Below are 11,776 nucleotides of genomic sequence, written 5' to 3'. Positions count from 1 at the left end.
GCCCGCCTCCTCGGCCTGCAGAGCGGGTGGGGAGACGGAGGCGGCGTCGGCTGCAGCAGGCCTTGCAGTCGCAGCGCCGCCGCCGGGAGCCGTGCACCGCGGGCGAGCCCTGCACCTCTCTGAGCCTCTGCCTCCCTGCATAGAAAGTAGCGATCCTAGCAGAATCTGCCTAGAGGGCTGCTCTGAGGTTTAAAAGATACCATGTCCTTCATGAAAGCCCCAAACTGAAATGGCTCACAGCCATCAACAGCAAAAAGCATACATGAATCTTGGTATATTTGCTGCAGAACAGTTTGTGTATTATGCAGCTATCTATCTATATATACATACACACACATATATGTGAACTATATGTATAAGGAGCCCTGGTGGCGAAGCGGTTAAGTGCTGAGCTGCTAGCTGAAATGTCCACAGTTCAAACTCTCCAGATACCCCATGGGAGAAAGATGTGGCAGTCTGCTTCCATAAAGATCACAGCCCGTTCTGCATCCCACTTCGGTTGGTTGTATCCAGGGTCTTAAAAGCTAGTGAGTGGCCATCTAAGATGCATCAATTGGTCGCAACCCACCTGGAGCAAAGGAGAACGAATAACGCCAAAGACACAAGGAAAATATTAGCCCAAGAGACAGAAAGGGCCAGAGACTTCATCAGACTGAGACCAGAAGAACTACATGGTGCCTGGCTACCACCAATGACCACCCTGACAGGGAACACAATAGAGAGTCCCTGATGGAGCAGGAGAAAAGTAGGGTGCAGAACTCAAATTCTAGTAAAAATACCAGACTTAATGGTTTGACTGAGACTGGAGGGACCCCGGAAGACATGGCCCCTGGACTCTGTTAGCCCAAAACTAAAACCATTCCCAAAGCCAACTCTTCAGACAAAGATTAGACTGGACTACGGGACATAAAATGATACTCGTGAAGAGTGTGCTTCTTAGATCAGGTAGATACGTGAGACTAAATGGACAGCTCCTCTCCAGAGGTGAGATGAGAAGGCAGAGAGGGTCAGGAGCTGGTTGAATGGACACGGGAAATCTGGGATGGAAAGGAGGAGTCTGCTGTCACAGTATAGGGAGAGCAACTAGGGTCACATAACAATGTATGTATAAATTTTTGTATGAGACACTATCTTGAATTGTAAACTTTCACTTACAGCACAACAATAAAAAAAGAAAGAAAAAAATCCAAAAAAAAGATTATAGCCTAGGAAACCCGATGAGGCAGTTCTACTCTGTCCTATAGGGCTGCTATGAGTTGGAATCAACTTGAGGGCAGTGGGTTATATATATAATATATATGAAATGTATGACACTTATGTATTTATAGAAATTTACATATAGAAAAAATATATTTCTCATTCGTAATCCATATGTTTCTACAGAGCTTTTTACAAACTACACAGAGAGTGAATAAACTTATGCAACAACTTGGATAAATCTCACAAACATAACACTGAGCAAAATAAAAGCCAGATCAAGAGAACATGCAGTGTCTCCATGAACAACTGCCTCCTTTGCCATGAGACCAGAACCGGATGGTGCCCGGCTTCCACTACTGAACATTTTGATCAAAGATTCTATAGAAGAATCCTGTTCAAAAGGGGGTAAATGTTGCACAGAATTTCAAATTGTAATGGACTCCAGACACTCTGGAGCCATGAAGGTTCGATGAACCCCTAAAACTATTGCCCTGAGGTAATCTTTAAAACTTAAACCAAAAATATCCCCTGAAGTCTTCTTAAAACCAAACAATAGTTTAGCTTAACTAGTACAGAATGTCTGCCTTGAGCATTACGCTCTTTTAAGAACTTTCGGTGTGGGATCAAATTGACAATAGCAACTCGAAAGATTTAGACAGGAACCTTAGGGGACAGTGAATTTATGTTAACGGGGGAAGAACAACTCAGAAAAGGTGGGTGAGAATGGTTGCACAACTTGAAGAATGTAATCCCTATCATTGAATTGTGCATGTAGAAACTGTTGAATTGGTGTATGTTTTGCTGTGTATATTCTCAACAACAACAACAAAATAATAATAATAAAAAGAATGAATCCATCACTCCTAATAAAAAAAAGGAACACACAGTCTAATTCCATTTATATAAAGTTCTAAACAGGAAAAGCTGATCTCTGGTGTCAGCAGACGGGAGAGTGGTCTCGTCAGTGTGCAGTGACCGGGTGGGGCACAGGGGCCTCTAGGCTCCAATTCTTGGTCTGGGTGCTGATTACATGGTGTGTTCACTGTGGACACTTATGATGTCTACCCTTTCCAACATGTATGTTATGTTTCAATGAAAAGTTATAAATGAGACATAGCACTTAGCACATAGTAAGCAGGGAAGAATAGCAAGAAATAAAACTTTGTAGAGGAGGCTGGAAGAGTATATAAATCACATCAGGCAACCCACCCTGGGTTCCCCTAACAGCAGACCCCATCCATGCAGGTAACACTGTTCTGCTTCTGGACTGGATAGTGGGTGCATGCAGGACAGGTCTTATACACACAGTTAGATATAGATGAATTGAGGAAAGCCCCCCTGTTTGCCACCTCCCAAGTTTGCCTAAGCCATTCCTTTCATCTAAAGGGCCTCTGCCAGGTACATGGCTGCAAACTCCATGCGCTGCCCTCCGTGCCCTGTAGGGGGCGACAGGTCACCGAGAGCAGGACTGAGTAGGCGTTTGTGACTGGGTAGCCTCTCCAAGACCAGTGGTTTTCAAACTGCCTACTGGGAGCCTCAGGGGCTATGTGGGGAGGGGTGACGGCCTGGTGAGGGAGAGGCCTGGGTCCGCACCCCTGCTTCACCTAGAGAATCCATCTTTTATCTCTTATATATGTGATGGACATTTAATTTGTGAAAAGTACAAATGAACACTAAGTCAACGTTCGACAGACAAGGGAACGAAGGCTTAAGGAGAGGTGCTGGGTCTCTCCACAGACAGAAGGAAGGCCAGGGCATCGGCCTTTTAACTCCAGGTTCAGCCTTTCACCGCCCCTACCCATCCTGTCTCCCTAATTCCTGCATCATCACGAATAATTTTCAAACTGCAAGCAGGAGGCATAATCCCATGCCATTAGCTCTTAGTTCATTTTTGACAGCATTAATGAAATTGGACCCATGTTAGGGCCCCGCTATCTCTAATCCTAATCTAATCTGACAGCTGCCTTGGCCTCCTGGAGGGGGGGTGAGAAAGAGTGTTTCGGGCATGGGGCCAAGGGGATGGGGCATTTTCTGTCCCGCCTACTTTCGCATCAAGCCTCATTTGTGAAATTTACTAGAACCTGGAGATCAGAAGGGAAACAGTTTCCACCCTTCAAAGCCTCCCACATCTTCCCAAACAAGAGGTGTGGAAAGAGATCCATTTTAGATGTGCCACTGTTCCCCAAGAAACATTCAAACATCAATTCTCCCAATCTGGAGAGAACAACAGAGATAAGCGCCTTAGAAGTCAAACCTCCAGAGTTATTTACTGTGTGGCCGGAACAACAGATGGCCGTAGGTGATAAAGAACTGATTTCACCGAGGGGCCCAGATTAAAGGATTGAATTTTTTTTTTTTTTTTAATTTCGTTTAGTGCAAGGTGATGTTCAAGGATGGTTCTAAACAGAGGACAAATTTCCCGGAGTTCTGAGAAAGACCTGACTTTTACTCCAAGAAATATTATATACATCACCCTCCAATGGCTTCCTGGCGCTCCACGCGGGTTCAGGGCCAAAGCCCTTAGTTTACAGGTCAGAGCCAAGCTACCTCCCTCCGTCTTCTCTGACCTCCTTCCCACCACTGTCCCCCCTTGCTCCCTCCTCTCCCGCCACACTGGCCCCCACTCTCTTTAGCCCCAGCCAGTCCTCACCTCCCCTGTGCTGCCCCTCAGCTGAGAACAAAACAATGGCATGATACAGCCCTCTGAGAAATGAGGCAGCTCACCCCAGACTAACAACATCCTTCAAGAAAGTCACAGAGCAGCCGTCTATTTCCCAGAGATTTCCATCTTTCATTTCCATTCCTGCCAAGGGTCCGTGCAGTAAAGTCTGTTTCAAAACAGCTACCCAGCGTAAAATCATGGGACAGTTCAGACAAGAACTTTCCAGTTCTGTATGCCTTACTTGGATAAAAATGATCCCCTTAAGGTTTTCTTCCTGGTGGCTATTCTTCATCCCTTAGGTGATATTTTCAGAGGTCTTACAAAGTTGCAAAGCCATTCTACTGCTGATCTCAGGAAAGGGGTTAAGGAAGTGCCTGCTCTGGGCTGCTTCGGTGGGAAGCTGAGCTCAGCAAGCACAAGTATAGACTCAGCTAAAGCAAATGTCCTGGCTGGCCAACCAAAGGAGGCTGATAATATAAATACTAGCACATACGCACATCGGAAAACCATGCAGACCTACCACATTGACACGTTCGCCATATACTCTTAGCTGAAAAACACAAGGTACAAAACAGCATGAATAAGCACAAAAGGTCAGACATTGTGTGATTCCATTGATTGAAACGCCCCGAATAGGCAAATCCGTAGAGACAGAAAGCAGATTAGTGGTCGCCAGGGGCTGGGGGAGAGGAGAAGAGGAAGTTATTGCCTAATGGGTACTGGCTTCCTTTTGGGTGATGAAAATGGTTTGGAACTAGAAAGAGGTGGTCGTTGCACAACATTTGAATGTTCTAAATACCACTGAAATGTTCACTTTAAAATGATTCATTTTATGAGGTGTGAACTTCACTTCAATAAAAAAGGGGAAAAAAAAAAAAAAACCAGTATGTATAAAATTCCATTAAGAAAAAAAAAGTATGCTGTGTACAACTGCTTTATGAAAAACTCTGGACAAACACACACCCGCACACCAAAATATCAACTGAACTTAGGTCTCAGAGGAAGAATTTAGATAATTTTTACTTATTTATAATTTTCTGTATTGTCTGATTTTTTTTTTTTTTTTTACATCAGTGTTTTTATCATCGGGAAAAAAAATGTAAGCCACTTCCATTTTGGGAAGAAGAATCTAAACTCTAAAGCTGCCCGGATTTACCCATGTTCCTCCCTCAGTGCCCCACCCTCTTCATTGCAAGAGTTCTATTCTACCCTTCTCTGGAATGTTCCAGAGACCTAACAGCTAGACCAATAAAAAGGCACTCTAGGACCGGTTTTCTTGGTGGAGGAAGAAAGCTAATTTTCCTCTAAGCATTACTTGCTCTTCCTCTGGAATTTGAACGTCAAAGATCTAAAAATATGTCCCTCCTTGGAACAAAGGGGTTAGAGTTCAGCATGAGTTGACACATGCCATTTCCTGGTGCTCTGGGACCTCAGAACTGGGATCTGGGAGAAGGATTTGGTGCAAGGCTAACGAGACTTCCTGGGAGAGGTCCTCAAAAGTCCGGGATCACACACCGGATGCCAGGGGTAAAGTTATAACCCATTTGCAGTATGTGCCGAGAGTAAGAACACAGACTTGACCAACTCCTTCAACCAGGGACTGCTGAGCACTGCTGTGGGCCTAAAAGTCTTCTAAAACCAACCAAAAACCAAACCCATTGGCCTCCAGTTGGTTCTGACTTATGGCACCCTCAGAACAGCTCCATAGGGTTTTCTTGGCTGCAATCTTACGGAAGCAGATTGCTAGGCCTTTCTTCCACAACACCGTTGGGTAGGTTTGAACCGTCAGCCTTTGGGTTAGTAGCCGAGTGCCAACTGTCTGTGCCACCCAGGGACCTTGAAAGTCTCCTAGGAGCAGCTTAATCCCTCTGTTCTCCTCTAGACAGTTTTGGCGTCATATATTCAGTCACTTAATAACAAATTCATAATTCTCAGGCAGCTACATGCCAGGTACCGGGCTGGGCGTGGGGAGGGGGGGCTAGTCCAACCGGAAGACCCTGCCTCTGCCTTAACACGGGTCACAGTGCCAGGACAAGTGACAGACGCTAAACAAAATATCACACGGGTAAAGCAAACCAATTGCTTATTTTTGTCAGCTACAAAAATAGTTAATGGAAAACCGAAGAAAGCTACAATAAAAAACAAATCTTGCAGATAATAATAATAGAGCTAAGTGCCACAATGGAAAGCCGGGATGCTATGAGGACGTTTAGGGGAATGAGAACGGGGAGCCTAAGGAATGGCTCTTGAGAGAGGTGGCCACAAGACTCAGACATGACAAGGGTTCGGCGTGGTGAACCAGCTCCCGCTGAATCCCCACCACACGGTGCTAAGGACACAGAGCGGACCCTCATCTGCTCCTCCAGCCTCACTCCCAGAGTGCACCTTGGATTAGCCTGAGTTCCCACCTGCCTCTCGCGTGTGAGCTCCCAGACTGTAACTGCACAGGATACTTGGGGTGTTTCTTCGCTCTCTCATTTCCACTTGGATGTTCAGGGCTAGAAACTCAGTAGAGGATGCTGAGGTCCAGAGAGGGAAAGTGAAAGTCATACTATTCGCTTACTTTCCTTCCTCCCACCCACCCACTCTCCACTGTACAATGTGGCTGAGAGCCTGTGTTGGGCCAGGCTCTGTGCCTGACCCTCGGCTCTGCTTCGGTAGGCCACTTCCTTCTCTCCAGCCCCCAGGGAGAACCCAGGGTTTGCCAAGGGCCTTGCCATGTGCCCTCCAGGACTCACTGAGCACCCCTGCTCATCAGATGAAGGCCTCTCAGTGGTCGTTGTAACACTACAGGGTTAGGATCTCCCATCTTTCAAGGAGCAGGAGAAGCCCCCAGGACTCCAAGGACTGTGTGTAGCTTCCCCTCTCTCTGGCCAGGATGGTTCAGACCAAGCCACTTCCCCTATGGCCTCTATTTCCTTATCTGTAAATGTTTTGATCTAAGTCAGGGTTGGCGGTTATAAGCAATGGAAGCCGACTGTGTTCTTTCCCAGAAGCAGACCTGAAACTAGGATTTGAGTGCAAGGAGTATATTTGGGGGCGTTCTTGGGTGATGCAAACAGTTAAGCACTCAGTTACTAACTGAAGGTTTGGCTGTTCAAATCCACCCAGAGGTACCTTGGAAGAAAGTCCTGGCAATCTGCTTCCAAAAAACTCAGCAACTGAAAACCCTATGGAGCAGTTCTACCCAGACACGTGCAGTTGCCATTAGTCAGAAATGACTTGACAGCAACTGGTTTGGTTTCAGTTTAAGTATATTTGGGGGAGTGTGTCCCAGGAAGCTCCAGCAGGGGAATGGGAGAGGGGGGCAGGGGAGGGAAGGAGCCAATTCAGGAGAGTCAGTGAGCAAGGGAGTGCCTGGGCAACTGGAGCTCAAGCCCAGGGGGCCGCTGGGAAAGGGTGTAGAACACTGTGCAGAGGAGTCCCGCCCAGGGGCAAGGCGGCCAGGGCGTGTGTGCCCACCTCCCATGTGCTCCCACCTCCCATGTGCTCCCACCGGCACTACTCCCAGCACGTTGGCCTGTCCTGCATGCAGCTGAGCGGTAGGCCAGGTGCTTACAGAGCAAAGGTCAGGGAATGAAGAGAGCAGAGGGGAGGGGAGAGCGCCAGGAGTGGCTGCCCCTCTTACTCTTACAATTAAAGGCTGTATTGGAAGGTCCTCAAAGCTCACAGAAGTAACGGGAACAGAGAAGCAGGCTGGGGAAACAGGAACACAAGTTGCAGGGCTGCAACTGGCTGTCATGGGGCCTTTGTGTTCATTACCAAAGATGCCCCCTCCAGGAGGTTGGAGTACAGAGAGGCCTCGGGGTGGGCGGTGTCTGGGCGAGGCGCACATGGCACAACCACTCCTAGCTGTCCCAGGAGGGAGCTGAGGGACACAGAACAGACCCATAGCCACAGCGGCTCACAGAGACGGTAAGGCCTCCTGGTTCCAGGCCAGCATAGCGGTTGCGATGGACCCCACCAGGAGATTTGCTGAAGGATCTCAAGAGTTAACACACGCTGAACACATGGCTGGATACAGAGTACACGCTCGGTAAATCATGGTTCCTGCGAGCTTCACTGGCTGCCAGGAAAGAAAAGCCAGAACATCAGCTCCACAGAAATGGGCCTCAGCTCTCCGGAAAGTCAATGGACTATTTACAAACATCCTGTTTCTGTCTTATTTAGCATCTTAAGTATTTAGTTTCTTTCTTTTCTAATAGCACACACAGAGAATGTGGCTCTATACCAGGCATGGGGCTAAAGACTTCACATGATCTTTTCATTTAACCCTGCAAAGCCAGCACTGCCGTATCCCATGTTGCCAATGAGGAAACTGAGGCTCAGAGAGGAGACGAAACTCACTCAACATCACAGAGCTAGGGCCTCCCATGGGAATATAAAGCAAGTGTCTTCCCCTCTGGCACTATCAAGTGTTTGGACCATAAAGCACAAACAATGTTCTGGAAATTAAGTCCAACTCCCGCTCCAACTGAGAGGCCAACCCCTAAACGAAGAATCACTCTGCCAAAGGATGGGCTCTGAGAAGGCGGGATGAGGCCATGAGGAACTCAGCTCTTCCTCCAGTCCCATCTCAAAAGGACAGGGGGGTCTAGCTCACAGGTAAGAAGGGTTTACTCCCAGAGCAATGGGCTGGTCAATGTTCAACAACCAACAATCCGAGGAATGATAGCCTTTGCCAATTCCCATGGTGTAAATACTGCCATCATAGCTGATTTCAAGCTACCAACATGACATTATTGAGCCCACTGGGGTCCCGGCAACGGCTAAAGTTGTACTCAGCATGGGGGGTGCCCATCCAGAGTGTGTGTGGGGCTGCTTCCCACTACCCCCAAGTTCCCTGTTGGACACTGGCGTAGAAATTAGAATCAGAACTGAAAAGGCCTTGTAAGTCATCTGGTCCCTCACCTTCATTTCACTGCTACTGACCTGAAGCACAGAGAGGGTTAGAGAGTGGCCCAAGGTCACACAGCTCTTTAGAGATGTGGCTTCCATGAATTTCATGGCCAGGCACCCTGCCCAGCCTCCCTGTCCTCTGAGCCACAACTCAAGAGGCTGTTTTTTCCTGGGTGCTTTCTCTGAGGCATGTTCACACAAACCTGTCTCCATGTGGGGAGGGGCCAAGGTTTGTTGATAACTGGGGAAAGTTTCCGTTTGATGAGGGGTAAACTTAGGGCATTTTCATCCTGACAGATGGTGATTAGGAGTAATTCACTTCCTGAAGCCCACTCAGGCCTGTGGTTTTAAAGAAACCACCTCACTGCCCCCTCCCCCCTTCCATGCATCCTCCCAGCCCTCCCAGCCTCCCTGGTCCTCTCAAAGAGGATGTCATGGTGCCCCTCACCCCGACACTCTGGGACATGGTACAGATAAAATCAGATGATGTATGGAAAATCTCTTCGCAGTCCTAGAAGAAAATGCTAAATAAATGTGAAGATTAAATTGCCCTGTTGGGCCAGCAAAGAGAATGGAGGAGGTCAAACCTGACAAGGATCTCTCCACCTTATTGAGGACCCCTAAGGGTCTCCCAGATGCAATGTTTCTGCCCCCAAACCTCTTCTCTTGCTGAGCCAGGAATGCCCTTCCTCCACTTAATTCTTTGTACTTCTTCAAGATCTGGTCAGGGTCTCCACCTTCTCCAGGAAGCCTTCTGTGACTGACTTCATCATCTCATCCACCATCATTTCAATCCCTATTACTCTTTTCCACTCCCACATGGTCTCCTGTCTTTCTCCGTGAGCACCTGTTGGCCTTGGTGAGTGCGTGCCCCTGGAGACAGAGATTAGCTTTAATAAAGTTTCATTAAACACTTACCTTCCCTCTTCTCCACCTGGCAAATTCCTATTCATCCCTTCAACCCCAAGTCAAAAGTCCTCAACTCTTAGAAAATCCTCCCTGACTCTCCAGGGAAGAGCTACACACATTTTCTTCTGTGCTTCCTCTGCATTTTGCCATTATTCGCCCATGCGAATGTGTTGGGCACCTACTGAATGACAGGCCCCTCCCAAGATACTGGGGACACCTCACTGAACAAGACAGAATCAGGCTTGCCCTGGGGAACCTACCCTCCACCCAGAATTTCACAATTATTTGACTGAAAGTCCCCAAGATGATGTGCTTGCTATGTGCTAAGCGCTTTACGGTACTGAGTCACTTAATCCTCACAAATATGTCAAGAGTGGTGTTATTATCTTCTCGATCCTCTATGACCAGAGTACCTCCTGGCTCACTCCATCACCACCTGCCTGGGAAGAGGGGCTGCTTAAAGTACACACATGCCTCTCACTCCTAGTCCCCTCGCTTTCTCTCTCCCCCTGACATTTGTCACTGAGCACAGTATACACTTTCCTTTTATTGCCTGCTTATTCTCTGCCACCCTCATGGTAGCATGGGCTCCAGGGAGCAGGGATCAATGTCTGTGTGCCCATGGCCTGTGACAGTACTTGGTAAACCAAAAACCATACCCATTGTCGTCGAGTCAATTCTAACTCAGAGTGACCCTATAGGACAGGGTAGAACAGCCCCATAGGATTTCTAAGGCTGTAAATCTTCACTGAAGCAGACTGCCATAGCTTTCTCCCATGGAAGGCCGGTGGGTTCCAACTGCCGACATTTTGTTAGCTCCTACTTGGTAAACAGCGGCTATCAAAATGGATTTGTTGAAAAACATGCGTAACCTTGTCTTTTACAGCTGAGCTCATGGGTGCTCAGAGATGTCAAACAACTTGTTGAAGGCACATAGCTGGTGGTAGCAGAGCCTGGGTTCAAACCCAGACAGGGCTCCAGGATCCGTGCTTTTCTCCCACTTGGCCGTGCCCTCACTTCCTCCTATTCCCATCTGCCCCCACCCTCAGCCATGAGATCCTCGAGGGCTGGAGGGAGCTGGTGTCTCCTTCATCCTGTACCCACGGGACCCAGCGTAGTGGCTGGCCCGGAGTGGTATCTACTAGTGTTTTTCAAATGAATAAACAACCATATGACTGCAAACTATATTTCATAAGCACGTGCTCACTGATCACTTAGACGAACACTCAGCCTTAAGTCCTGACTCTTAGACCAGGTGCTGTTTTCCACGAGAAAGCAGAAGCCAGTAGCACAACCCTCTGCACGTTTTGAAGTGCTTTGCCTCTTTACCTACAGGTCAGGAGCCTTCTGTGGGCTGTCTTCCCAGGCCACCCCCCACTCCCAGCACTGAGATACAGAGACACCAGCCCTGCTAGGTCAAGGGAGTCAGAAGGAGCATATGCAGTGTGTGGGGACCCCCTGATGCCTCCGCCGGCAGAGGCAGCCCCAGCTCCCCACCCGGCACTCAGCACTCACGCGGGACTTCTCCGGCAGCCTTGCCTGCAGCGCCCGCTTCCAGAGATTCTTGGCAGAGTCAGCTCTGAGGAGCAGCAGCAGGAAACACAGAGCCCGGAGAGTCTTCCCTGCACCGCTGCCCATCCCGTGGCTGGTCAGAGGCATTTCCTCCCAGAGGCTCCGAGAAGAGTCCTGCCCCAAGTGGGGCGAGGCAAGCACACAGTCCGCACTGCAGACTTTCCTGGCTCCAGGCAACCCTGACCTCGGATGGATCCTGTGTCCGCGCCCAGCGCATACCACCGCGCCCCCACCGCCCCCGGGTGGCCAGCCTGCCTGGCTATTTTTAGTCTGGCCTACAACATCTAGTCGGAGGAGACAGAAGGAGGGTACACTGGGCTTGCTTGGAGACGTGGCCGGGAGTGGCCCTGTCACTCTTGGGTAATGAGCACTTCCTGGACGACTGGGTGGTCTCCTCCCCAGGAGGTGTTCTGGCTGCCCTGGTTAGGGGTGGACACAGAGGGGACTGCCCCGGTGGGTTGGGGTTGGGGGGCTCACACTGCTGCCTCATCCATGTTTTGAGCTGGGCTGCAAACTCTGTCTGCCCAGAAAAGT

The 11,776-nt window shown here is 48.8% G+C and overlaps 1 protein-coding gene across 1 annotated transcript in view; it reads right to left on the bottom strand.

Moving 5' to 3' along the window:
* The window catches only part of WFDC1 (WAP four-disulfide core domain 1), a 21,625-nt gene extending 10,296 nt beyond the window's left edge, over nucleotides 1-11,329 (bottom strand). The window contains exons 1-2 of the mRNA XM_004377790.3: nucleotides 11,186-11,329; nucleotides 8,774-8,794 (exon numbers count right to left, since the gene is read on the bottom strand). Coding sequence (XP_004377847.1) covers nucleotides 8,774-8,794; nucleotides 11,186-11,329 — 165 coding nt within the window. The remainder of the gene's footprint in view (nucleotides 1-8,773; nucleotides 8,795-11,185) is intronic.
* Between the last annotated feature and the right edge of the window lie 447 nt (nucleotides 11,330-11,776).

Source organism: Trichechus manatus, unplaced genomic scaffold, assembly GCF_000243295.1.
Source record: "Trichechus manatus latirostris isolate Lorelei unplaced genomic scaffold, TriManLat1.0 scaffold00053, whole genome shotgun sequence".
NCBI lineage: Eukaryota > Metazoa > Chordata > Mammalia > Sirenia > Trichechidae > Trichechus > Trichechus manatus.
Note: the sequence above shows the minus strand (reverse complement) of the source record. Positions and strands in the feature narration are given on the sequence as shown.